Below are 26,257 nucleotides of genomic sequence, written 5' to 3'. Positions count from 1 at the left end.
TGAAAAAGAGGGATGAAGGGGATCTGTGACATTTGCTTCGGATTTGCTTTCCGAAGTTTAAGCAATCTGTGCAGATTGAGCGCACACACTTAACTCGTAGTATTTTCTTAATCGAGGTTACGCGCCCACGTCACATTGCTATGCGCATAGTCACTAGCCACTAGTTTGTGGTGCATAATGTTAACAGTGTTAAATTAGATTTTTGAAAAAAATGCATTAGTGAATGCGAAAATTAATAAGATTTACAATTAATAAATGAGAGAGAGAGAGAAAGAGAGAGAGAGCGAGCTTGTGTCTTTGTCACCTTTTTTACCTCTGAGTTTGCACCCCTGTGCTATAACAAATGATCTGTGGGGTATTTTGAGCTGAAACTTCACAGACAGATTCAAGGCACACCTGAGACTTGTATACAATTTTCTAATAATGGGCATAATATGTCCCCTTTAAACATTAGATGATTCGCTCACAGATTATGGAAGTGTCTGAGACAAAGGTCTATGATGAAACTTTATTTTTCTTGTTCTTGGCAGAAGGGAATGTAAGCATGTTTTAAAAAGTCATGTAGTCAGCATTTAAAAGGAGTTAACAAAAGATTTCAGCTAAGCTTAAAGGTATTTATTCTCGAGCAACTTGAATGAGGATCGATTTTTCTCCGAGAATTCTAGGGAGTCGTAGAGGGCAGGACGCTTGTCGCTTGGCCACGTTCGCGCCTGGCTTTTTTCCCTTTCTTGTTCGCGGCTGATTCGAGATCTCACTTGTTGCTTAGAAACTGTTTCTTTTTTGTCAAATCTCACAGTTTTTGCCACTTTCCCCTCCTTCTTAGCGGCCCACTCTTGCTTCAAATAAAAAGTGCCATCTGCCGCCATTGCGATCCAGTCGGTCGGGCGATGCACTTAAGATCAGCTAATGAACCTTTCCAGGACACCCTGTCGTTTACCACATTCTAAGTCAACTTCTTTTCTTTATCGTATTTAGGTTGCTCTGGCCACAGGCCAGCAACTTACTTTTCTAGTAGTTTAAAAGCATACCCAGAATAGCTATTGACGTTAGGAACTGGCTTCACACCTAGCATGCGGCGAGGGATTTGGTGGTTTTCTTTTTTTCTTTCATAAGAAATTGGTTTGAGTCACTTTGGCGAGATGCTATTTGCTAATTCTCTGAAAAGTTCAGATTTCATGAGTGGAAGTTTTGGCTTTGAGATTTGTTTTTCTACCATGCCAGTATGATTTTGACATTAGCGGTCTACTTTAGGAGGGAGAGATATATCATCCCACTTCAGAAGAGCAGTATATCAGTCAAAGGACTTTGATCAACTGCTGAAATCTGATTTTAGGGGAAAGACCCTTAAGGTTTCTGTCTGTCTATCTGTGTATTTTAATAGAGTATCTATCTATCTTTCTAGCTACAGTATCAATCTGTCTTTCTACCCACAGTGTCTGTCTGTCTAATCTACCTATATGTATATCTGTGTCTATTAACAGTATCTATCTGCAGCATCTACAGTGTCTGTCAGATCTATATATCTGTCTACATCTATCTGTCTATTTATAGTATTTGAAGAGTTTGGTTCCAAAACGTAATAAATCCATTTTGACTAATTTTGGTAAAAATTTGTTTTCTATACCAAGAAAGTGACAAGATGAAAACCACTATTTTCTGGTACAAACTTTCACATAGCATCATTAGGTTATAATAAAATGAAAAATTCAAATCCATAATTTGATTTTCAAAGATTTATTATAAAAATTTATAATTTTTTATGCAATAAATCCATGAAAAGTTTTTTTTTCCAAAATGCAATAAATCTATTGAATCAATATATAAATGTGCATTAATCTTTGTCATGTTATATTCATTTAGTTGACTAGTGGTATACACTGATTAAAAAATAAACATTAATGGCATTAATCAACATACTTACTTTGTCATATTGAGAATGCTATCATTGCTGCTGTTATACTTGGGACGTCATCGCTGAACTTTTTCGACAGCGATCAGCTGTAAAATGTTTCGGTGCTGCTCGATTTTCGTTGACTTTGCGTAAAATAATGGAAAGTTTTTCATAAGATCCCCTGGGGTCAATGTGTTAGCATGACAGAAGCTTGATGCTGTTGGGAGAACAAGCAACAGCCGGCACTTTTCCTTTGCCCGAGTGCCTCTCACATAAATTATTCGAATTTGATGGCTTATGTTTCTTCCCCGCCACAGAAAACCACCACATGTTTATCAATGCCATCAAAAGTATTATTTTGTTTTTGTTTGTTTGTTGATCACGAAGTACAAAATAGATGATGAAAACTAGGATTATGTGTGTCTAACGTGCCGCCCTTATTGTTTACAATGTGTGGAATGGTGCCCTGTGATTTGTTTTAATGCATTTTGCAGAGGAGGAGGAGTGGCGTTTATCGCGTTTTGGAAAAAAGGGGAGAAAAGATGACAGAATAACACGGAGGATATCGGATTTTTATCGGGATCAATTTTTTTAAAATGGCGTTTATCGCATTGGAATCAAACTCTTCATTTATCTTCAGCATCTATAGTGTCTGTCTGGCCGTCCGTCCATCCATCTGTCTGTTTGTCTGTCTAATCTATCTATAAATCTGTGTATTTCTATGTGTCTATTTACATTATCTATCTGCCGCATTTAACGTGTTTGTCTGTCCTCCTTCTGTCTTGTATAATCTGTTTATATATCTGTAAAAGACAGATTGATATAGACTCTGTCTGTCTGACGTCTAATCTATCCATATATCTGTACATAGATATAGACAAAAGTTTACAAAAGATAAAAGCCACCATCACCAGCTTTGTTGTTTTAGCAAAGTTTTAAAGTGTCTATCCATATTTATATGTACATAGACAAATATATATAGACTCTGTCTGTCTGTCTAATCTATATATATTTGTGTCTATATCTATCTGTCTTTCTACAGTATCTATCTGATCTATCTATCTATCTATCTATCTATCTATCTATCTATCTATCTATCTATCTATCTATCTATCTATCTATCTATCTATCTATCTATCGAATCTATCTACGAATCTATCGAATCTACGAATCTATCGATCGATCGAATCTATCGATCAAATCTATATCTGTCTATTCACAGTGTCTATCTGCAGCATCTACAGTATCTATCTGTCTGCTTGTCTATCTGTCTGTCTATCTATCTATCTTTTGTTTGTTTGTCTGTCTGTCTGTTTGTTTGTTTGTCTATCTATCCACATTGTCTGTCTATCTATCTATAAGTCTATCAATCAAAATCTATGTATATCTGTCTATATCTATCTGTCTATTGTATCTATCTCTATTTATCTGTCTGTCTATTTACATTATCTATCTGCCATATCTACATTTAAGTCAGTGGAAATTTCCTAATTTATTAAATGTTTAATGGGCAAGAATAGAAAAGCAGTGGTTCACCTGTTGTTTTGAATGTGTTTAATTGTGTATTTTTGTGCTTGTGCGAGTACATGTGTACACAGTAGTATGCAAGACAGAAAGCAATTATTTTGCAGCCTTCATCACGTCTGTTTCTAGAAATCATCTTGTGGTCAAACAAGACAAAAAGACCAAAAAGAAGCTCAGCATGTGGGGAAAATGTCTATATGAAGTTTGTGTGAAAGTCCGCGCTTCCCCCGGCTGCTCATCAGTGAGAAACACTCAGCGGGACTCTTTGAAAATCCACGAGGCACATTCACCCTACAGGAGATCTCAAACTTTCTTATACTGTTTAGAGCGGATTGGTTTGGTTTGTTCCAAGTAAACCTTTTCTTGAAACTAAAATCTAAATCTAAAACTATTTATTTAAACAAATTCTATCAATTCCATTGATTTAAATAAATAATAAATATTTTCTCACATCTGCTCTGGTTTCTCTTTGTCTTTTGCTTAAAATGGTATTTTTAAGAATTATTAACTCTTGTAGATTGCTTGTGGCATTCCCCCTTTTTAAGTTAATTTAGATAAAAGCGACCTGCATAAATTATTAAAATAATAATTATTTCAAACAGTATTTTAATAGTATAAAAAATGCAAAATATATTGTAAATGTGGATGTTTGTGAGGCAACAGTTGTTATTGAGCAAAAACAGCTTCATAGCATTCATATTTCTTGCATTTACCCAGTGGTAGGAAAACTCTTTCAATTTACGTTTAGGAGAACTATGACTTTAAAGGTTGTGAAGGGTAATGGATTAAGGTTGCGAACACTGCAGTCAGCTGCCAGATCGGTTCAGATCCGGGCATAGGCCAGGCCTTCAGCTGCTCTCAAAGACATGAATTTAATAAGCAAACCTTAATGCGGAAAAACATGTTGCAAGGGCTTACCGAATACCAACTGAGTATTACTGAAACTTGACATGATTGATCATATCTGCATTTAGTTTCTTTATGCAGTACATGGCGTTGAGCTGTAAAGGTTTTTTTTGTGTGTGTGTGTGTGTATTACGGTGTCAAACACTGTCAGAAAAAATTGACAAAAAATGGTCTTTAGCTGTGACTGGACCAGTACCCTTTCAAAAAGTTCACCTTTGCATCTTAAGCCGGAGTATAGTCTGTTTTTTACGTTTACGCGAACATATGTGCACAGTCGAATGCACAGCTTTGCAAAGTATAGTACGTGTACACGTAAGGGATGATGTAGAGGCAGCCGGTAGTTATCGGGAAATAAGCCCCGACAGTGTGATCAGGACCCGACGTGAAGCGGAGGGTCTTGTATCACACTGAATGGGCTTATTTCGCGATAACTACAGGCTGCCTGTACATTATCCCGCTTATTACACGGCTACTTGCCACATAAGAAAAAAACTGGACATGAATATGAATTTGAAACATTTTATTGGCATATTTGTTTTAAATTAACATTTTTATCCTTCCGCAAAACTTTGCACAGATGCATAAAATGATTGTAATACCTTATTAAGATCCTCTGCTTCATACTTCTCTGTCTCCATTTTTTTTTCTTTTAGCCAGTCTTTGAGAAGTTTTAATGCCCATTACTTATTTTTTTGTGTGTTGGCTTCGTAGCTGTCATGCTTTATTTTGTCAAGTTCAGTCTCAGTAAGCTCTCTGTGTCTTGTCGCTGTTCGTTCTTCTATCCACTGTTTAAATGTTTTGTTTTTTCCGTACATGTTAAAATTAATGTCAACATTTTCCATTCTTAATTGTGGTTGTCCAGTGTTTGTCACAAGATGGCGCCAAACAGTAATCTTTATTGGCGCGGAGTGATTTTAATCGTACAAGTAGCACCGGATATGCGTTATTACTTTGGAGCGGTTTTTATTTGAAAAGAACGAACCTGCAAATGTCTCAACTGACCAATCAGAATCCAGCATTCCAGAGAGCCGTGTAATAAAGATGTTTAACACATGTGCATTGTGCCAAAATGCAATGTATTACGGTATATTTTTTTCTCTGCTTATAAAAGGTTAAATATACGTATTTGTCTTTAAAAATAAAAATTTTTAAGCAAAAAGCTGAAATAATAATTGCATTTTTGTGAAGGAATTTTGTAAGAGATCAGATTCAGAATGATTATCAAAACACAGAGTTTAAAATTAGTAAATAACGTTTTGGCCTAATTTTTTTCATAAATTGGGTGAATATTCGCGTTATTGCAGATTAACATGAAAATTCTGCAGACATGTTTTTTATGCAAATGTTTTCTCTTAATTGACAAGATAACTCGTCAATGGCGGGGAAAGACTTAAAGATTTGCAAAAGTTACATACCCCAAAGTAAACAATGACGCGAGTTATCGTCTCAAACATAAATCTCTTTTCTTGGACTACAACAAACACAGGGATTGTAGACAACGGTTTACTTTCTGGGATTGGTGATGTAGAGAAGACCGACATTATCATAATTCCTCCCTTTTTGACTCACAGCCTGTAAGTTAACTCCTGTTAGCATTGCATTGTGACCGAATCTTTCAAACCTGGTAAGGAGCGTCACATTTCCGGCTGATGTCAGAGGTATTCAAGCCAATCACAACGTACAGATTAGCCGGCCAATCAGGTATACAGTGTTTTTCAAATCCGGAGCTACAAATATGTACGGTATGTGGAAAATAATGTGTTTTTAACCCTAAACCACGCAAACACATTGTATTATACCAAATACATAAAATAAAGTTTTTTTTAGCAATAAAATCGGTGCTCTTTATTACATCAAAGGTGCATATTGGTTCGAAATGCGTACACATCTGTTTTTAAAGGGTACTGCTTCGGTGACGGTGGTTTTTGCTGAGCTTTTTGCTTTGTAAAATAAACGAGTTTAAAGCTTTTTTAACTATTTGGATGCCAAATTAGCATACAGTACAGTAACAAAGTCTGATTCATACTGAGAAAGTTCATATTTCTTTCTTCGTCTGACACCCCATCTTTTTTCATTTTACGGTCAGCAGCTCAACACATCTATGGCAGTTACATCCCGTTTAGTTATGTTTACAATCCACTGTTTCTACCCCCCAAAAAAACAACGATTTACTATTCATGTATTTATTCATATATGCATGAGGCCTCGAAAGATTCTGTCACTGGACTTCAGTCGATCTGTTGGCTTCTCTTCATTGGCTGCAAGGCAATCCATCAGTTCTAATGCTTTTGAAGTTTCATTGTAATGCACTTTTCTTCTTTCGCTTTTGTTACACAGCTCCTTCAACAAACATAAAGTCTGCCAATCTAAAAATCCACTTGATAGCCGCAGCCCCTGTCCGTATTGCATTATTGGTTTGGCATTTATAAGAACGTAATCTTGGGAAACCTTAAAGCTCAACCCTGTAGTGGATTTTCTTTTTGTCATGCTTTGTCATTCAGGTGTTATTTTAGCTGAACTTTTGCACGCCGATCTCCATTGTCCTTTGGTTTTTCAGACCACCTGAGTTTATTTTCTTCTCACAGTCAGTGGTGGACCAGGTGGGCTGAACCCGCTGCCTCCTGAACCCCTTTAGAGCAGAAACCGAAACACCCATCTCCACTGCGACTCTATTTAGGCCTGTTTTTGCCGTCTCTCTCTCTCTCTCTCTCTCTCTCTCTCTCTCTCTCTCTCTCTCTCTCTCTCTCTCTCTCTCTCTCTCTCTCTCACTGTGCTGATACATCAATTAATCTGAAAGCTGGGCTCAGTCGAAGCGCATTGCTATTTTGTTAGTAGGACGGTGATGTTGTTTGAACATCTTTGACAAATAAAACGGGGGGTGGATTTTAAGATCTCACACTTCTTCCTGTCCGTGTCGTCGCTCTCTTCAATTTAAGTGAATCAGGGGATTTAAGGTAATTGTACTAGGATTTCTCGCTTTAGATTAAACCCATTTAAAGCCTGAAGACTCAACCAAAAACCTTGCTGACAGCAGATGCTTCAGGCTATAATGCCTTGGGTAAACAGAAGTTTGGGTTCCCTGTTTGTTTTAATGGTGAAAACACTACCCAAGCTTGCATGTTTGGTGTGTTTGGTTCCTAAGATTTTTGATTGATCCAATGTGATTGATGAATGAGTGTTTATTTAGCTAAGGGGAATTTTATTTCAAAGAGCTGGATAGCTATTAACAAATTTAAAAAAAAATGTCTTGTAAAAAGATCCATCTTAATATTACACTTTGAAAGCTATTATTGTTAAAAGGCCATTTTTGGTTTAGAAAAAAAATGGGTTATGTTTAAAATGACAAAAGACAGAATTTTTATGAGATGGTTCTCAAACTGGGGGCACAAGATGGTGCCAGGTGCCCAGTTTATGAAATTTTATAAAATGCATTAATTTATCATAAATTCTGTGTAATTAAACAGGGTTCCCACGGGTCCTTGAAATTCTTGAAAGTTTGTGAATCTGGGGGGAAAATTCAAGGCACTGGAAAGTTTTTGAAAATATACATAGATAGATACAGGTCATTGAAAGTGCTTGAATCTATTTTATGCAAGAAGTTTTTGGGGGGGGAAATCCATATTATTCCCTGTGTAGTGAAGGAAAATATAATAAAAATTCTTTTTAAGCACATTGTTGACTTTAAATGCTTATATCTTCTGTATGCGAATGTTGATTCATACCAAAATGCTTTTGTGCATAGTTGTGTTTGACACATGAAAACATCTGGGGTTACGTATGTAACTGTTGTTCCCTGAGAAGGGAACGAGACACTGTGTCTCCCTTGCCATACTTCCTACGTCCCTGTAACGCCATCTTTGGCAATATTTCAGATAGCGATATACTTCCTGGCTCTCGCATCACCCTGTCTTTGTCGTTAAGCCTCACCATTGGTTGAATTTGATATACACATTCAGACGCACTTACCCTTGGAGGCGTCCCTAAAGTGTCACCGCAGTGACGCAGCACGAGTTCCCTCGAAAGGGAACTGTAACAATGTATCTTCAAAGGTAACACAATGTAACCCTGCTCTCACTTTAAATGTGTCCCCACATTTAGTCCTTGAATTTGAGGGTATTAGACCTGGAAGTCCTTGAAAGGTCCTTGAATTGAAGTTAACTAAGGTGTATGAACCCTGTTAAACCTCAGAAAAATAAGGTTACTGGCCACACAATTGCAGAACTTTTAAACATTAACTGCTTTTATACTCCTGTGCTAATAAAACAAAAATGATAACATCTCTTATCTATCTTTTTGTGCAGGTCACACTGGGGAAGGTTTTAAAAGCCATTGTGGTAATGAGGAGCCTTTTCATTGACCGCACAATTGTCCGAGGTTTCCATGAGAACGTCTACTCGGAGGATGGAAAGGTAAAATACAAGTAAATATTTTATTGTGTTAACCATGCAGGCCTAGTTTAAGATCCAGTGCATTTTAGGTTAACCTTAAAACTTAGCATCAGTGCTCCCGGCTTAGGTAAGGGTATGCAATCCCTGGATGTCGAGCTGTTGATGGAAAGTCTTTATGCAGCTATTTAATAATTTACGCAGTGTGTTCGGTTCTCTCTTGATCATGAAAAGCATGTACGTATGAGAGACCCTCACGTCCCTCGTGTCAGGTTGAGCACCGACCTCACATTCTGAAGCGATCTGTACGTTTCTCGAAAGCCGCTACGTTTGAACGCTATTTGGTGATGATAATATAAGGTGGCCATCAAAGCTTTTGGGACGCTTGATCACAGATAATTATGGCAGCGAATGTGAATTGTGTGAACCACGTGCCAGGCTGATTCTTTTGTGCTGCACGCCACTGGGCCTCTGCGTCTAACTGCGTGTGGTGAGCAATCGCAAATTAACCTTCGTCTGTTCGCGAAAAAGCTCAAACTGACAGTCGCAAGAACGCTCGCACCAGGAGATCACTACAGAGTTTTAAACTTTGTTATGGGAGAAAATCACAATTTAATATGAAGCAGTATAAGTCAGACATATAGGCTGCAATATTGACTGCATATACTAGTTAAAGTCATATACAAGCTGCAACACGATTTCTTTATGCAAGTAAATTTAAAAGAGTATTAAAGCTGCAAACAGCAATGGAAGGGCCCTCGCACGCATGTGCACCGCCACCCAATGGCGTTAGGGAAAAAAGTGAACAGTGAGGATATGACTTTAAGTGGGTAAATATATGTGGATATTCAATAGTGTTTTTATGTGCCACACCTCCGGTTGGCACCAGGTGGGGCTATGTCTATAACTGATTATTGTTATATTGATGTGTTCAGGCCAGGATCCTTGTTAAACATATGAAGTCTGGGACAGGTCGGACATTGGGTGCCTTAGTTACAACAGCTTTCTCATGGTAAACATCAAAATTTGGCAGGCCGCCACGGACACGCCCTTTAACTAAAATTCAACATTTATCATTGCAAAGTCCTTAAGATTAGTCTGACCAAATATGATGATGATCTGATTAAATTTTTATGAGCAGTAAAATTACAGTGTAAAACATGACATTTCCTACTGCCACCAGGTGCTGTGACTGTTTTTGAATTATGCCATGTTGATGTGTTCAGGTTATGACACTTTTAACCATGTGAATCCTGGGACAGATTGGTCATTTTAAACCGAGTTAGAACAACTTGCTGTGTCATTGTCAAACGCAGAAATTTGGCAGGCCGCCACAGACTCACCCAGATATTAAACCCATGATTTACTCACCCCCAAGCTGTCCGAGTTGCATATGTCCATCGTTTTTCAGACAAACACATTTTCGGATATTTTAGAAAATGTTTTAGATCTTTCAGTTGATTTAATGTGAAATTACGGGGTCCACGACCTTCAAGTCCAAAAAAGTGCGTCCATCCTTCACAAAATAAATCCAAACAGCTCCAGCATGATAAACAAAGGTCTTCTGAGGGTAATCCGCGCGGTGTTGTTGTAGAAATATCCATATTTAAAACTTTATTAACGTAAATAACTACCTTCCGGTAGTTCTACACACCTACTTCTGAAGCCTATACCACATGTTAATTCTCGCCACTTCTGACACGTGTGCAAAGTTTCAGAAGTTTTTAAGCATGTTTAACCCTTCAAAAATGCGATTCATTTTGGAAAATAATACTAAACTGAGCAAAAACAATAGGGCTTTGCACCCACGGGTTTGCATAGAGATAATTGTGAAAAACTTCATTTAATACGTTTAGATGAACCTCTTTATTCAAAAAGGTATCACTATTTACATTTATTATTTAATATTATAATGGAAAACTCTATAGACAGTCTTCACCCCTTCGCACCCCCAAAGAAAATTCATGACATAAAACAATCTAAAACTTATTACAAAACATATTAAATGATACAATGTAGTGTTGTTGGTTAGTAGGCTTATTTTTCTGAGGTTTAATTACACAGAGTTTAAGATAAATGTATGTATTTTATAAACTGTCATAAAACTGGGGGCCCCCTGGTACCATCTTGCGCCCCTTAGTTTGAGAAACACTGCTTTAATCAAGTACACCAATCCATAATGAATATGGATTTATGGATTTGATTCTCGGTGCTCGGGCCCTAAATATAATACTGTAAACTGTTATTTGCTCTAAACTTTCATGTAATTTTATTTTAAAGGGGACATATCATGAAAATCTGACTTTGTCCTTGTTTAAGTGCTATAATTGGGTCCCCAGTGCTTCTATAAGCCTAGAAAATATGAAAATGAACAACTCAGTAACTTAGTTTTGGTAAACCATTCTCTGCAAGCATGTGAAAAAAATAGATCATTATAATTTGGCTCCCCTTGTGATGTCAGAAGGGGATAATACCGCCCCATTATCTGCACTAACTATGGCAATGCCATTTAGTGCAAAGATTAGCTCATTTGCATTTAAAAAGACCCCCAAAAACGACAAATTTCTGCTCACACCTACAAAGTGGCAATTTTATCATGCTATAATAAATGATCTATATGATATTTTGAGCTTAAACTTTACATACATACTCTGGGGACACTATTATTTATCTATTTGACATCTTAAAAAAGTCATGTAAATTGTCCTCTTTAAAGTATCTTCACTGCACACAAATAAAATTAGGCATGAAAGAGATTAGTTTAGTTAATGTCACTTATATTGATTATATTGAGTGCATTGCATTGTGGGAAAATTTAGGAGGTCCATGCATGTACAACATGTACAGCAATGCATACTGGATTTTGTTGCTTATTCAAGAAAAAGATTTCTGCTACTTGATCTAATGCTTCAAGTAATGTTCAAAATTGATTTGTAAAACATTTCATCTAATTGATGGGTGTTTTCAGTCAGCATCTAGTGTCTGCTATAAACTGAGCTCAAACCTCTGTTAATCTTTTGGGGAAACAAACAAACCACTTATTAAATCCAAGTACGGCCTTAAAAACAAATAAACAAACTAATTCATTCATTCATAGTAATTCATTCTTATTCATTATGGATTTATGTATTTGATTAAAGCAGTGGTTTTTAAACTGAGGGGTGCGAGATGGTGCCAGGGGGGCCCCAGTTTTATGACCGTTTATAAAATACATACATTTATCTGTAATAAACCTCAGAAAAATAAGGCTACTAACCAACAACGCCACATTGTATCATTGTATATGTTTGTTTAATTCAAATTCTAACTTTTATGTCATTACTTATCTATAGAGTTTTCCATTATTATATTAAATAATAAATGTAAATAGTGATAGCTTTTTATGTTAATTAATAAAGATGTTCATCTAAACATATTAAATAAAGTATTTCACTATTATCTCTATGCAAACCTGCATACTTGAACCTGCCTTTGAATCGACCTCAAAGGTCGTATTGGGAGTGAGATATAGATAAAGTAGCGAATATCGACAGGCTTTTTTTCTAAATGCCCTTTCAGGCCTTATGATCTAAATGATGCCACAAAGCTTACCATAACCATATGCACGTCCTAACAGAGCGGTCTGAGCCTCCGAGCACACAAAAAAGAGGGGGTAGGAGAAGGAAAACTATGCTATCAAAGTTGGGCTTCAAAGACTATCTCAGACATCTCTCGGGTAATTTGCGATCCAGAATTCTTTATACTTCAAAGGGCAGCAGTGTACAGAGGTGGGTTGGAGGACAGAGGGGAGATGGAGTCTGATTTCTCTGATAAATGCTGACACCGGGCCTGTTTGATATTAGAAACAGAGAAGATTTTGATTTGTTGCGTCTTTGAAAACTCTTCTGATGACCTTCGATCATCAAGCGTTTTTTTATCGTTTTTATCGGACACATATAGTGATGACTGAACTCTAAACTGTCACATAAGTTTAATATGACTTTTGTTTTCTGTATTCATTTATGTCTTGCTCTCTGCTTTGCTTTGTTTCTGTATTTTTTCGTAAGTGTTGAGTTTGTTTCCAACCCAGACAGCAGGGTTTGGGTGGTTGGTCGGCACAGTTTTAAAATAGCTATGATGTTACCTTTTTTATTTAGTGAAAACGTATAGTGGCTGTCAAACCCCAAAATGCTGTGTTTCCATATATTTCAAAGCCAGGCATGCAATAACTTTGTAATAGTTTTCTATTATTTCTTTTTATTTCCTTCTATCTTAGCTTATGTCTTCTTCATGTTTGTTCTAAAATTATAATGTTTACTAACTTAATAAATATATAAATATAGCCCACACACACACACACAATGTAAAGTTTTATTTACATATAAACGGGCCTTTTTAATTATAGTGTAAACATATTACTTTTATAATAGTTTTAGAACAAACACGTTGGCTGTTAATATAAGGATGAATTAATAGAAAACACGAAAATGATGAGATATTTAATAAACGTTATTATATACAATACATGATAGTATTGCTTTATATGTACTTTAGCGATTCAGACTGTAAAAATGATTGATTTAGCAAAAAAGAACAATACATATACATAACATAGATGCATATCAGTAGCCAAGCCATTTAAACTTTTTATTTATCTAAAAAAATAAACGTAACGTGATTAAAACGCTATAAGAAACATTGCACTAAAGGGAAACTTAGGGGAATCAGACTTCGACAGACCACCAGATCCATAACAATCACGGTTTAATGCTAAAACACTTCTCACCGCTACTGCAGAGATATCACTTTCTGCAACCAGTTTGGCTCCGCCCACAAAAAAAGTCATCTCTGTTTGCAAACACAAAAGTTGTCTATAGTAACTTTCATTGTAGGATTATCCAAATGAATTTAGGCTGGTGATCTTTCTGTGTTTAAATCAGTTTGGGTTTAACAGTTTGTGTGTGTGTGCGTGCGTGCGTGCATGTATCTTTGTTAATGTAAAAAAATGTATTTTGTACTGACATATAGAGTTAATGTTCGTCTTTTTCTTCTTTTTAGCTGGATATATGGTCAAAGTCCAATTATCAAGTATTTCAGAAGGTAAGTGTCCCAATTGTTATGTTTCTACATCATATGACCGTCCCTCCAGAAAAACGTGATTACGCATAATCAGCCAAAGTCTGCATATTTATAGGGCGACGCATTTTTCAAATACGTCGCACTTTCGCACCATCAATTTCAGATATCAGTACGCAAAATATGCTGGGCTTGCATGATTTCATAACCTCGCATTTTTGTTGCAAAATCACATATCTTAGCAGAAAGTTGAAAAATGTTGCATTTACCTCACACAAGCGCAGCCATGTCCCCTGTTGACATGGGAACAATATGAAGGGACGTGATTACATCATTGAAAAACTGCAGTTTTTGAAAGTTCCTGCAAGTTCCCGCAATTTCATTGCATAAAATTGCATAAATATCCACATATTCCATCGCATTTTTTAAGAAAACGTGCCGCCAGATCAAGAATTTTTGCCCGCAACAATCACAAAAAAACTCTGCGTTTTTCTGGAAGGACTGATATGAAACTCAGTATGGACCAGTGTGATCAGTAGATCTGGTGCGACATTTTGAATTGATTTGACCCAAAAAAATCATGTTTACATGTTGCTTGCCCTTCTTTTTGAGAAAATGGACCTTAGTGCATTTCAAACCATTTTTAGGCATTATATGACAGATTTAGGTAGATTTTGATTTTCTTGAAGGCATACATAGAATTTTAGACATACCGGTAAGTAAATATCAGATTATATATATATATATTTAAGTAAAAAAAATTATGCTCATATATAGTATATTGCATATAGAATAATGTTTTACGTAAGGGATAGAGGCAGCCGGTAGTTATCGGGAAATAAGCCCCGACAGTGTGATCAGGACCCGACGCGAAGCGGCCTCTACATTATCCCGCTTATTACACGGCAACTTGTCACATAAGAAAAAAACCGGACATGAATATGAATTTGAAACATTTTATTGGCATATTTGTTTTAAATTAACATTTTTATCCTTCCGCGAAACTTTGCACAGATGCATAAAATGATCGTAATACCTTATTAAGATCCTCTGCTTCATACTTGTCTGTCTCCATTTTTTTCTCTTTTAGCCAGTCTTTGAGAAGTTTTAATGCCCATTCTGTATTTTTGTGTGTGTTGGCTTCGTAGCTGTCATGCTCTATTTGGTCAAGTTCAGTCTCAGTAGCTGTCTGTGTCTTGTCGTGGTTGTCCAGTGTTTGTCACAAGATGGCGCCAAACAGTAATCTTTATTGATCTTTATTGGCGCGGAGCGATTTTACTCGTACAAGTAGTACCGGCTATGTGTTATTACTTGCAAATGCAAATGTCTCAACTGACCAATCAGATTCAAGCATTCCAGAGAGCTGTGTAATAAATTACAATAATATGCTTTCTATTTATCTTGCTAAATAATGACCGTAACTTGGATGAAGTTTTTTGCATCTTTTAACATCTTGCAATAGTTGAAACATTGATTTGGTTCAGTAATTAAAGTTACATTTATTTCGTTTTACAATAAACTTGGTGAGCTGCTTGTTTAAACCACTGATAACACTTTACAATAAGTTTCATTAGTTAACATGAATTAATAATGAACTTTTAATTCATCTTGGTTAATGTTAATTTCAACAATTACTAACACTCTATTTAAATCTTGTTAACGTTAGTTAATGCACTGTGAACTAACATGAACAACAATTAACAGCTTTATTTCTATTAACTAACATTAACAAAGATTAATAAATACTGTAACAAATGTATTGCTCATGGTTTGTTCATGTTAGTTGATACATTAACTAATGTTAACTAATGAACCTTAAAGTGTTACCAAAGCACTGTTGTGACCATGACTCACACCAAGAGTATCACAGCTTATTCTGTTTGAATTTCACTTTAAAATATAGACACACATATATCCTGCTCGTGTTTACAAAATTTGGGTCCTAAATAATGCAAAAGCAGTTGATAACCACTGTATTTTAAAATGTCTGTCTTTTTATCTAGAGAATGTCAAAGGGAATATTGGCGTGGTCATGCAATGACACTGCGCTTGTCTTTCTGATTGAAGTCTCACAGTGCAATAAATTAATAAGCGCATTTAAATTGCATGTCCATGAATCCTCATCAAATATATCCTATTAAGATCAAATCTCTCTTTCATTGACAGTCGCATATATAGTCGCCTTTCTCCTGCCAATCACTGCCTTTCATCCATCAGGCGTCTTTTGTCCGTATGCTTTTTATTTCGTTTCACTCCAAATCTCTTCATTTGACAGTCCCCTAAACATCTGGGCTCACTGCCTTCACTTCACCCTCCCAGAATCTCATTAGATTGGAATTAAAGAGCAGTAAGTCTCAGAGGCACTTTGGGTAATGCCGATGTGCCTTTCAAAGAGACAGAGAGAGAAACTTGCTTTCCTTTCAAAGGAGAAAGAAAACGTGTGTGACGGGCTGCCTGCAACTTAAAGAGAGAGGTTGCGAGAAGCCAGTCGCATTGTAACGGTGCTGCTCGCATCTGCACGATCTGATCAAAGGACCGACCTGTTTATTTCTTTTATTTTTCTGGCTGTGAACGCTAACTAGAGCCTGGCTGTCTCAGACTGGGGGGACGGGCCGCCTCTCATCTTCCCCTCCCGGATGTCACTTCTTTATCCCAGTGTTCTGTGTTCACTTAATTAATGCACCAAATCCTATTTTGTGTTTATAAAATTTTTGTTTTTTTCACATTGTGACAGATACCATTTGAGTTGTGTCCCATGATGCAACGCTGTTGAGAGAAGTATTAACTGTACGGTTTCCCCAAGAGTACTTTGGTCAATGCTGGCATTCTAATAAAGCCGTAACTGGAGATTGAAGTGGTTCGGGTTTTATTCCCTTTCTATAATTACATTAGTAATAGAAGATGGGATTTTGGGGAAAGTAATAAGGTTATGGTGTTCGTCTGTAAAATTGGACTTTGGAGTTAATCTGAGTGTAAGTAGATAGGTCTGAAAATGGACTTTAATTAAGATTTATTCAAGCGTTTGCCCATGTGTTTGGTTTAATCGTACAAAACCCGTCAAGGAGGACGTGTGCACGTCATATTTTACTCTAAAATTATTAGAAAGAGCAAAAAAGTTCAAGTAAATTGAGCCTGTGTTTAGAGACAGTAAGGTTTTTTTGATGACAATTAAAGTCCACATAAAATCAAAATTGTATACCATATTTGTTTTGTCAGTGACACACTTTTGAGAAACGTCTACATTTCTAGATCTAATTGATTCCCATTGAAAAACAAGCCACGCCCTCTGTATTTCCTCATTCAGTATTCCATTTGGAAATATCTCAAATTTACCACGTCAGGCTACACAGTGCTACACATTATCGATGGCGTAGGTCCTATGCAGAAGTAGAAATCGCACTTTAAGATAGGAAGCTTTGCATAGTAAACAATGAGTGTGTTTACATGCACAGAATAAACCGATAACTATCAAAAATCTACTTATTATAGAAACCTGTTTTACGCTTTTACAAGACCCCACACATTATCAGTTTAAAGGAAAACACCACTGTTTTTCAATATTTTACTATGTTCTTACTTCAACTTAGACAAATTAATACATGCGTATCTTTTTTCAATGCGTGCACTTAATCTTTGTACAGCAAGTCGTGAATGTGTTAGCATTTAGCCTAGCCCCATTCATTCCTTAGGATCCAAACAGGGATGAATTTAGAAGCTACCAAACACTTCCATGTTTTCCCTATTTAAAGACTGTTACACGAGTAGTTACACAAGTAAGTATGGTGGCACAAAAGATAACATAGCGATTTATTAAGCGGATAAAAATGAGAACTATATTGTATGGCGGAAGAGCACTTAGTTTGCAGCACTTCGACCTCGGCGCGCAGTATCATCATCACTCCTGACTACTCCCCATATTACTATAATATTACTGCACCCGATATTAAACCTATGATTTACTCACCCCCAAGCTGTCCGAGTTGCATATGTCCATCGTTTTTCAGACAAACACATTTTCGGATATTTTATAAAATGTTTTAGATCTTTCAGTTGATTAAATGTAATGTTACGGGGTCCACCTATGGGTCCACGACCACGACCTTCAAGTCCAAAAAAAGTGCGTCCATCCTTCACATTAATTTTTATTAATTTTTAATTAAATCCAAACGGCTCCAGGATGATAAACAAAGGTCTTCTGAGGGGTGGTGTTGTAGAAATATCCATATTTAAAACTTTATTAACGAAAATAAATACCTTCCGCTAGCGCCGCCATCTTAGTCGCGTCCGCATACGGAGGCTACTCTGCTGCTGCTCTGTGCCCCCGCCCTCCGAATTTGTCATACGTCACTAAGAAAAGTGCGTACACTACGCTAATACTCTCTCCTGAATACAGAGGAGTCTAAGATGGCGGCGCTACCGGAAGGTATTTATTTACGTTAATAAAGTTTTAAATATGGATATTTCTACAACAACACCGCGCGGATTACCCTCAGAAGAACTTTGTTTATCATCCTGGAGCCGTTTGGATTTAATTTGTGAAGGATGGACGCACTTTTTTTGGACTTGAAGGTCGTGGACTATGGGTGGACCCCGTAACATTACATTTAATCAACTGAAAGATCTAAAATATTTTCTAAAATATCCGAAAATGTGTTTGTCTGAAAAACGATGGACATATGCAACTCGGACAGCTTGGGGGTGAGTAAATCATGGGTTTAATATCATTTTTGGCCGAACAATCCCTTTAATATTGTGTATATAAACCAGTAACATGCCTGTGGACTCATCTGAATGTGTAATTTGCACATCGACAACCATGCAGAAGTAAATATGAAAACAGATGTGTAGCTTAGAGGCTATGGCGTTGGTCCTATAATTCAGCCTTAATCGTTTCTCTGTTGGTTTTTGTGTTTTCTCAGGTCACCGATCATGCAACCACAGCTCTTCTGCACTACCAGCTTCCCCAGATGCCTGATGTTGTGGTTCGCTCTTTTATGGTGCGTACAGTATGTTGCCTTTAAAATTAGACATGCTGCAATAATGATTACATGCAATTACTACATTTGGCCTCTGGCTATTTTGTGTTTCCACGTTATAAGAAATTGCTTGTACATTTATTAAACACAAGACAAGACAGTAGCTTATATTTAATTTGGGTTACACTAGGAATACCCTAGAAAAAAATGTATAAAATGTTTTACAAGTAAATTTTGTGTCCAGTGTTGTGTCTGATCTGTCTTTAAATGGACATTATACTTTTTTTGAAAATATACTTTTTTTCCAGCTCCCCTAGAGTTAAACATTTGATTTTTACCGTTTTGGAATCCATTCAGCCGATCTCCGGGTCTGGCGCTACCACTTTTAGCATAGCTTAGCATAATTCATTGAATCTGATTAGACCATTAGCATCGCGCCTAAAACAAATAACCAAAGAGTTTCAATATTTTTCTGATTTAAAACTTGACTCTTCTGTAGTTACATCGTGTACTAAGACCGACGGAAAATTAAAAGCTATGATTTTCTAGGCAGATTTGGCTATGAACTATACTCTCATTCTGGCGTAATAATCAAGGACTTTGCTGATGTAACATGGCTGCAGCAGGCGTAGTGATATTATGCAGTGCCGAAAATAGTCCCCTGCCATTGAAAGTAACCAAGGGGACTATTTTCGGTCAGTGCGTAATTTGACTACGCCTGCTACAGCTATCAGCAAAGTCACCGATTATTACGCCAGTTTGAGAGTATAGTTCCTAGCCATTCGCTCAAACAACTTGAAATGCATCTACAGTAATTTGCATTCCTTTGTTTTTCTTTTTTTGTGCCAATTTTGTAAAGATTAGCTTCACGTTTGAATGGAAACCCCACAACACCTTCTGTTAAGTCGCAGACTGTCAGCTAGCCAACAAGGGAGCATCTATAGGATACAACCATAAACATGTGTTTTGGTTATTATTATCACTTCAGTACTCAAAATCTTGTCCCATACGGCATAGATTCCTGCAGACAGAATTACAGATAAGCATATGTAAACAGGGTCACGTACACACTTGTATGTGCTAATTGGGGTATGAATAATACAGTAATCGGTGAAGAGAGGTTTGGGCCAGTAGATGAATTAGGAAAGTCAATTCGTCCTGACAGGTGCAGGTGAACTCCGGCTGTGCCGAACAGGCCGGTGGAGTGGAGTTAGAGAGGAGAGCAGCCGTACCTCTCCTGCTGTTAATCAATGTCTAGTTATGACTGCTGTGAGACCCCAAAAACCTCATGCTGTTTACACAATACTGATGTCAAAGTAATGAGGCCAGACTCACAACTGTGGTACTGTTTCGCTACGGACGTTCTCAGATTTGGGATGCACAGTGACTCTGATAGGCCCATAGATTTTAGGGTATTATACTAAAGACACACACTACCAATTTAATGTAGGCAGACAAGTATGCTGCCTTGTAAGTTACATAGTTCTTTATCCGACGAAGATTTCATGAAATATGCATATACTGTATGTGACCCTGTGTGTGAAATCCAGGTTAACCTCTTCCCTGCCAATTAAGTGTTTTTACGGCAATTTATTTTTCCGCTGTTATCCACTAGGTGTCACTCTTACCCAACTTATAAAACACTTAAATATCCACTGATGGAACAGTAAAAAAAAAAAAAATCGAATTTAATCTCTAACAAAAACAATTTATATGCAATTATCTCAGCTTTTTTGTTTAACTTTTCCCCTGCCAGCGTTTTTTAAAAAAGTTGCCCGCCAGCATTTTTCATGATTTTTTTACAAAAGTTTAATGCCTTCTAGAAGTTTTTCTTAAAATTTATAAACAAAATGTATACATTTATAAATATATCAAATGAAAGAACAGACCCTCTGCTTTCAAAAAAAAAGAGTTTCATCCTACCTTCATTAGTTTTCTATTTATATCCTCTCAAATATTTGTAGGTTTCTTCAAAAACACCAAATTTTGAGCAAAAAGCTGAGATTTGCAATTTTCTGAAGGACTTTTGACAGAGATCAGATGCAAAGCGATCCTCAAAACTTACATGGACATACAGCCGATTGCCCTTCCGGAACTTGGTGGATAATAGCGGTATTGCGGAAATCTGAAAATACTCGTCATTGGCAGGGAAGCATTTTCTCTTAATTGACAAGTTAACTCTTTCCCCGCCATTGACGAGTTAACTCGTCAATGGTGGGGAAAGAGTTAAAATTATGTATTTTTGAAGAAACCTACCCATATTTAAGAGGTGATAAAAAGAGAACAAATGAAGATAGCATATAGGGTTTTTTTTAAGCAGAGGGTCTGTTCTTTCATTTGATATCATAAATTGTCAACTTTTGTGAAAATCAAAAAATGCTGGCCTGGCTGGCAACTTTAAAAAAAAAAAAATGCTGGTGGGGAGAGCGTTAAAGATTTGATTTGATTTGGAGTATCAAAGTTTGATTTCAATATTTAATTTTTTGTAGAAAACGTTAAAACACAAAAATGACTTGAGCTGGGGTTATAAAAGCTGGGTCACATAAACAAAGCAATCCCAGAATGCATTGTGACACTCTACTCAAATAATTTTGCTGAGGTGTTCGGTTGTTGTTGTTTTTTCCCCAGACTTGGTTGAGAAGCTACATTAAGCTTTTCCAGACTCCGTGTCAGCGGTGTGGCAAGTACCTGCAGGAGGGTCTTCCTCCGACATGGAGGGACTTCCGAACTCTGGAGGCCTTCCATGACACCTGCAGACAGTGACGCCGCCTCTCGAGCACAGCATTTCATAGCTTGACTTGGAAAATGAGACTTTTCCATGTCCTTCCGGTTGTCTGTGAACAGTTTTGTATTTATACTGAATATGGACTGCTGTTGAAATAGACAGCCTTGCCACATTTCTTAGATGAACATTATTCTCCAAATAGATATCATTTCTTTCTATCATTTCTTAAAAAAACTGAATAATGTGTTTGGAAATGTAAAGAATGAGAAAATATTTTCTAGCACACAAATGTTAATATTCAGTATTTTAGGCAAGTTGTTCCTTGGTCTCTGAAAACCATGTATGCATTTTTTTTTTACAAATAAATAAACCGTATTTGCTTTGTTTTTTCAAATTGTCTCATGGTTGTGTAGTAAATGTTTACAAGAGATGTGGGTGTTTCCATCAGGTCATACCAGAATTATTAATAATAATATTTATATTTATTTATTCATTCATTTAGTGTTTCACAAATGTTGGCATAAACTTTCTTTTTTGCTTTAAATGTGCCTGTGCCCTTTTAGTGTTTAGATGTTTAGAAACCACTACACAAAAATTGAAAATGTACGTGCTTTTCATAAAATATACATTGCTGTCCAAAGTACACAGCTGCTAGAACGTTCTTGACCTAGAAATTACAGTTGCTTTTCGTTTCCCGTCATGCAATATTTACATAACGATGACAAAATCTCTCAATCAATGTGTTTGTTTGGGAAGTTGACTTTTGTTTTCTAACCTTGCCTGACATGGCTTCTATTATGCCCATGACACAATGCATATACAAGTTAAATTATTGAACATATTTGTTGTAAACACGAGAATGCGAAGTCACTCTCAGACCCCTGGCCTTTTACAAAATACCTTATTTTAGGTCTTCAAGTAAAAATCACATTCATCATATAGGGGTGGTATCCCAGACATAGGGGTGGTTATCCTAGTCCCAGACTAAAATGCATGTTTTTAGCAGCCTTAATTTAAAAACACCTTGCGCCTAGGGCTGTCATGATTATGAAATTTGTCTTCTGGTTAATTGTCTAATAAATTATGATGTTTAATTGCTGTTTTAGGGCTTTGACGGTTATGATGATTAATCGTCTGTTTTATTGCTTTGACATTTAATTCTCATACATTTTTTGTTTGTTCATGAAATAATTTTCACACATTGTTGTGATTATTTAAATTAAATCTTTAGCAAGGTTTACCTGGCAGTAAATATTAATACACATCACATATTTAAAAAATATTTAATGAATATATCTTTCAAAAACGGAAAATTCTTTATAAAAAATAAACACAATAAAGTGCGTGAAAATTAACTGAAAGTAAAAATGCCATCAGACTATACCAGATCAGGCCTTAAATAGTAGCCAATCCTACTAAGATTATATTAGTACTGAACGACATGTCTGTAGTAAATGCAAAAAATCAATTCCTTACAGATCCTTAAGAATAGCATCCTTCACTTCCCTAAATTTGGAATTGCCTTTGAAAATGATTGTTTTGCCTGGCAGTTCATACTACTTATCAAAGTTTTGCAGCATTTCTTTAAACTGTCAGTTAAGAAGCGCCATCTGATCGTTCATCATTTATACAGGCGCTGCAGCTCCCCCTTGTGTTTTTTTGAGAGATGTGCAGTCATTGTGGTGATCTGAAATCATAGCAATTATTTGATCTAATTATTTTTTTATCATTGTGATTAGATTATTATTTAATCATTGTGACAGCCCTAATCTTAACATATATCCGTGGCATTGTTTTGTGTCAAGATCCACATATGTTTGTATATGTATATGTTTGTATAAACTACTTAAATGTCCTTATATAACTAAGGCCTTGTCCTGGATTATCCTAAACACTGTCTGGGAAACCACCGCGGTAATGTATAAACCTGTCAAGATAGACTTACTTTAAGCTAAGGTTCTTTTCTGCAATATCTTTGTTTTATGTCTACCTGTGTATTTGAAAGGCCCCAAAGGGTGATTCTGAGTTTTTATTGTTAAATCATCCAAACCCTGATCCTTAAATCATGGCTTGAATGTTTAAACCTGCTGAGCAGGCTTGTATTCTCACCTTTATTATGTATTTACAGATTTAAAAAAAAAACTCAAGGAGCTGCGCATCATTTCATAATCTGCTTTGATCGACTGAAACCATCATTGCCTTCAGATCTCACTCAGCAGCATACTGTATGTCTCATCAGACTGTTATGGCATATTGAATGGTTTTAGTGCCCAATTAAATGTCACGACTGAAATTTTAAAGGGAACTTGTTTAATCCTTAAAGGTGGGGTGCATGATTTCTGATAGTCAATGTTGACTTTTGAAATCACTTGAACAAACACACCCCTACCCCATTAGAATCTGGACCTTCTTTTGATAGACCCCCCCCAAACATACGCAACCCAAGCAACGATGCCGGTTAGTATCAGGGTTCCCACGGGTACTTGAAATCCTTAAAAGTTTGTGAATCAAAAATCCTGAAAAATCCGCTCCCCTTCTCCCTTTCATAATGAGAGAGGGAGGGTGTTACTGCACCGAGTTGAAGTACTCCCAAAAGTGCTGTTCTGCCATACAATATAGTTCCTCTTTTAAATCCGCTTAGAAAAGCGCTACGTTTTATTTTGTACCACCAAACTTGCTCGTATAACTACTCGTCTTAAATAGGAAAAACGTTGATGTGTTTGGTCACTTCTAACTTTATCTCTGAGTGGTACCATTGAATGAATGGGGCTAAGCAAAATGCTATCGGAGTGTCGCAGCGCGCCCCAGCGCTTACGTGCACGCACTAAGATGATAGAGGGATGTATCAACTCTTCTTAGTTAAGGTAATAACATAGTTTAATATTGAAAATGAGTAGACTATTCCTTTAACCCCTAGTTGCTCCAGAGGTGTGTGACCTTTGACATATATAGCAATTGTAAGTCGCTTTGGATAAAAGCGTCAGCTAAATTAATAATAAGAATAAGTAAGTTACAAACCTATATAAATTTAATTGTTCTGATTAACACAAAGAAAATATTTTGAGAAATGTTTGTAACCAAAGCGTTTATGAACCCCATTTAGTAAAATGGTGTCTTTCCCTACTATGGAAGTGAATGGGGTCCACAAACGGTTTGGTTACAAACATTTCTCAAAATATCTTCCTTTTGTGTTCATCAGAACAAAGAAATTAATGCATGTTTAAATGTCGTTCTGTTGAACACAAAAATGTTTGTAACCAAGCAGATCTGGGGCACCATTGACTTCCATAGTAGGAAAAAATGAATAGTGCCCCTAATCTGTTTGGTTACAATTTTCTTTTGTGTCCAGCAGAATAAAGAAAATGTATACAAGTATTTTCATTTTTGCGTGAACTATCCCTTTAAAGAACAACTGGACACGAGTCCTTCTTACCAAACCAAAACAGCACCCCTATTATAAAAAATTTGTTAGACTGTCATCTACTCTATCAGCACATTTTGCAGCCTGGCCTCCTCTGGTGTTGAATCGTATGTTTGTGTACTGTGCCTTTATAATTGTGCCGAATGTGTGATGTTTCCCGCCGTGCCGGCCGTTCACCGTCTCCAGTCCGTGTCCTCATTAACTGTTCCTCGTCACCTCATCCCACCCGCTCCCAGATGAATGCATAATAACCGCCCCTCGACCCCCGCTAATGATTGATTTCTATACCAGGTGCCTTGCGTATTCCCTGTCCTTGCCTCAGTGTACGTTGAAAAAATATTCTGGTCTTAATTCAATGTCACTCGTTTAACTTTTAAGGTGATGTGTGTAATTTAATTCATGGTTAATTCTGGCTGTCCTGTTGTATTTTTTTATCCTATCAAAGCTTTTAAAGTAAAGATAGTAGGGACATAAGGGAAAACATATACTTTTCATACCTTATTGGATTTAATGTATATTAGTGATACTAATGAATCATTCACACCGAAACTTGTGATTTCATCACTAGCTTCATTCCATTGTGTCTGGATTTAGTCATTTTTCCTGTTGATTCACACAAGTCTGGCGAAGTGGACGTCTCCTGTTAACAATAACGCGCAGTCATCTGTTTTCGTAGACCTAACAGGTGGTGCAGATGATCCGCATACAATTGTCTTATGGTCGTATTTGCTCACTCGAGGCCTTGACGTGCCCGTGAATTTCATTGACAGTCGTCCTCGTGTCTGCGTGCTGATGAGAACGCAGGGGTGGCGGGAGGCGGAGAAGGTCTATGTTGGGAGGTTGTCCTGGGAGACAGATGGTGACGAGATCCTCTCGATGCCAAGAATGTTCTGGAAGATCTCCATGCTAACAGTCCCGGCTTATGTAGGAGGTGTGTACATCGGCACCATGTTCAGTCACCACCGTCCACATCCACGTTCCATCTGTTTCCTGCTTATCTTATATTATGCTCGGTGCATTTGCACATGCACCTGAAACTGTAATCGTTGGGTTTAAGGGCTTTAAACGTTGATTTCTCCACAGGCTTAGGTTTTTGCTTTCACTAATGGATCTCACAAAATGTATACATCTCAATTCATCTTTGAGCGCTGACAAGAACAGAAACGCACAATGATCCAGACGCACGATTCTTTGGCACAGAAATGTCGCTTTGCACTGATGTGTCATTGATCTTAGCTGGGAAGCTAAGATTCACGCTTTGCTCTGAAATGATGGAGCTCACCCTCTTGGCATGTTGAATCACCGCCCACTAGAACTGGTGACAAGACCTACTATGCATCAGATGCTTGAAAACTTTAGCACTTATGCAGACAG

General features: G+C 36.9%; 1 protein-coding gene across 1 annotated transcript in view; it reads left to right on the top strand.

Moving 5' to 3' along the window:
* Nucleotides 1–21,835, top strand: part of med27 (mediator complex subunit 27) — a 69,705-nt gene extending 47,870 nt beyond the window's left edge. Inside the window, exons 5-8 of the mRNA XM_065248366.2 lie at nt 8,623–8,730; nt 13,744–13,785; nt 18,681–18,758; nt 21,366–21,835. Coding sequence (XP_065104438.1) covers nt 8,623–8,730; nt 13,744–13,785; nt 18,681–18,758; nt 21,366–21,500 — 363 coding nt within the window. The 3' untranslated portion in view covers nt 21,501–21,835. The remainder of the gene's footprint in view (nt 1–8,622; nt 8,731–13,743; nt 13,786–18,680; nt 18,759–21,365) is intronic.
* The last annotated feature ends 4,422 nt before the right edge of the window (nt 21,836–26,257 follow it).

This window comes from Paramisgurnus dabryanus, chromosome 11, assembly GCF_030506205.2.
Source record: "Paramisgurnus dabryanus chromosome 11, PD_genome_1.1, whole genome shotgun sequence".
Lineage (NCBI taxonomy): Eukaryota > Metazoa > Chordata > Actinopteri > Cypriniformes > Cobitidae > Paramisgurnus > Paramisgurnus dabryanus.
The sequence above is the reverse complement of the archived record's forward strand: the minus strand, read 5'-3'. Positions and strand labels throughout refer to the sequence as shown.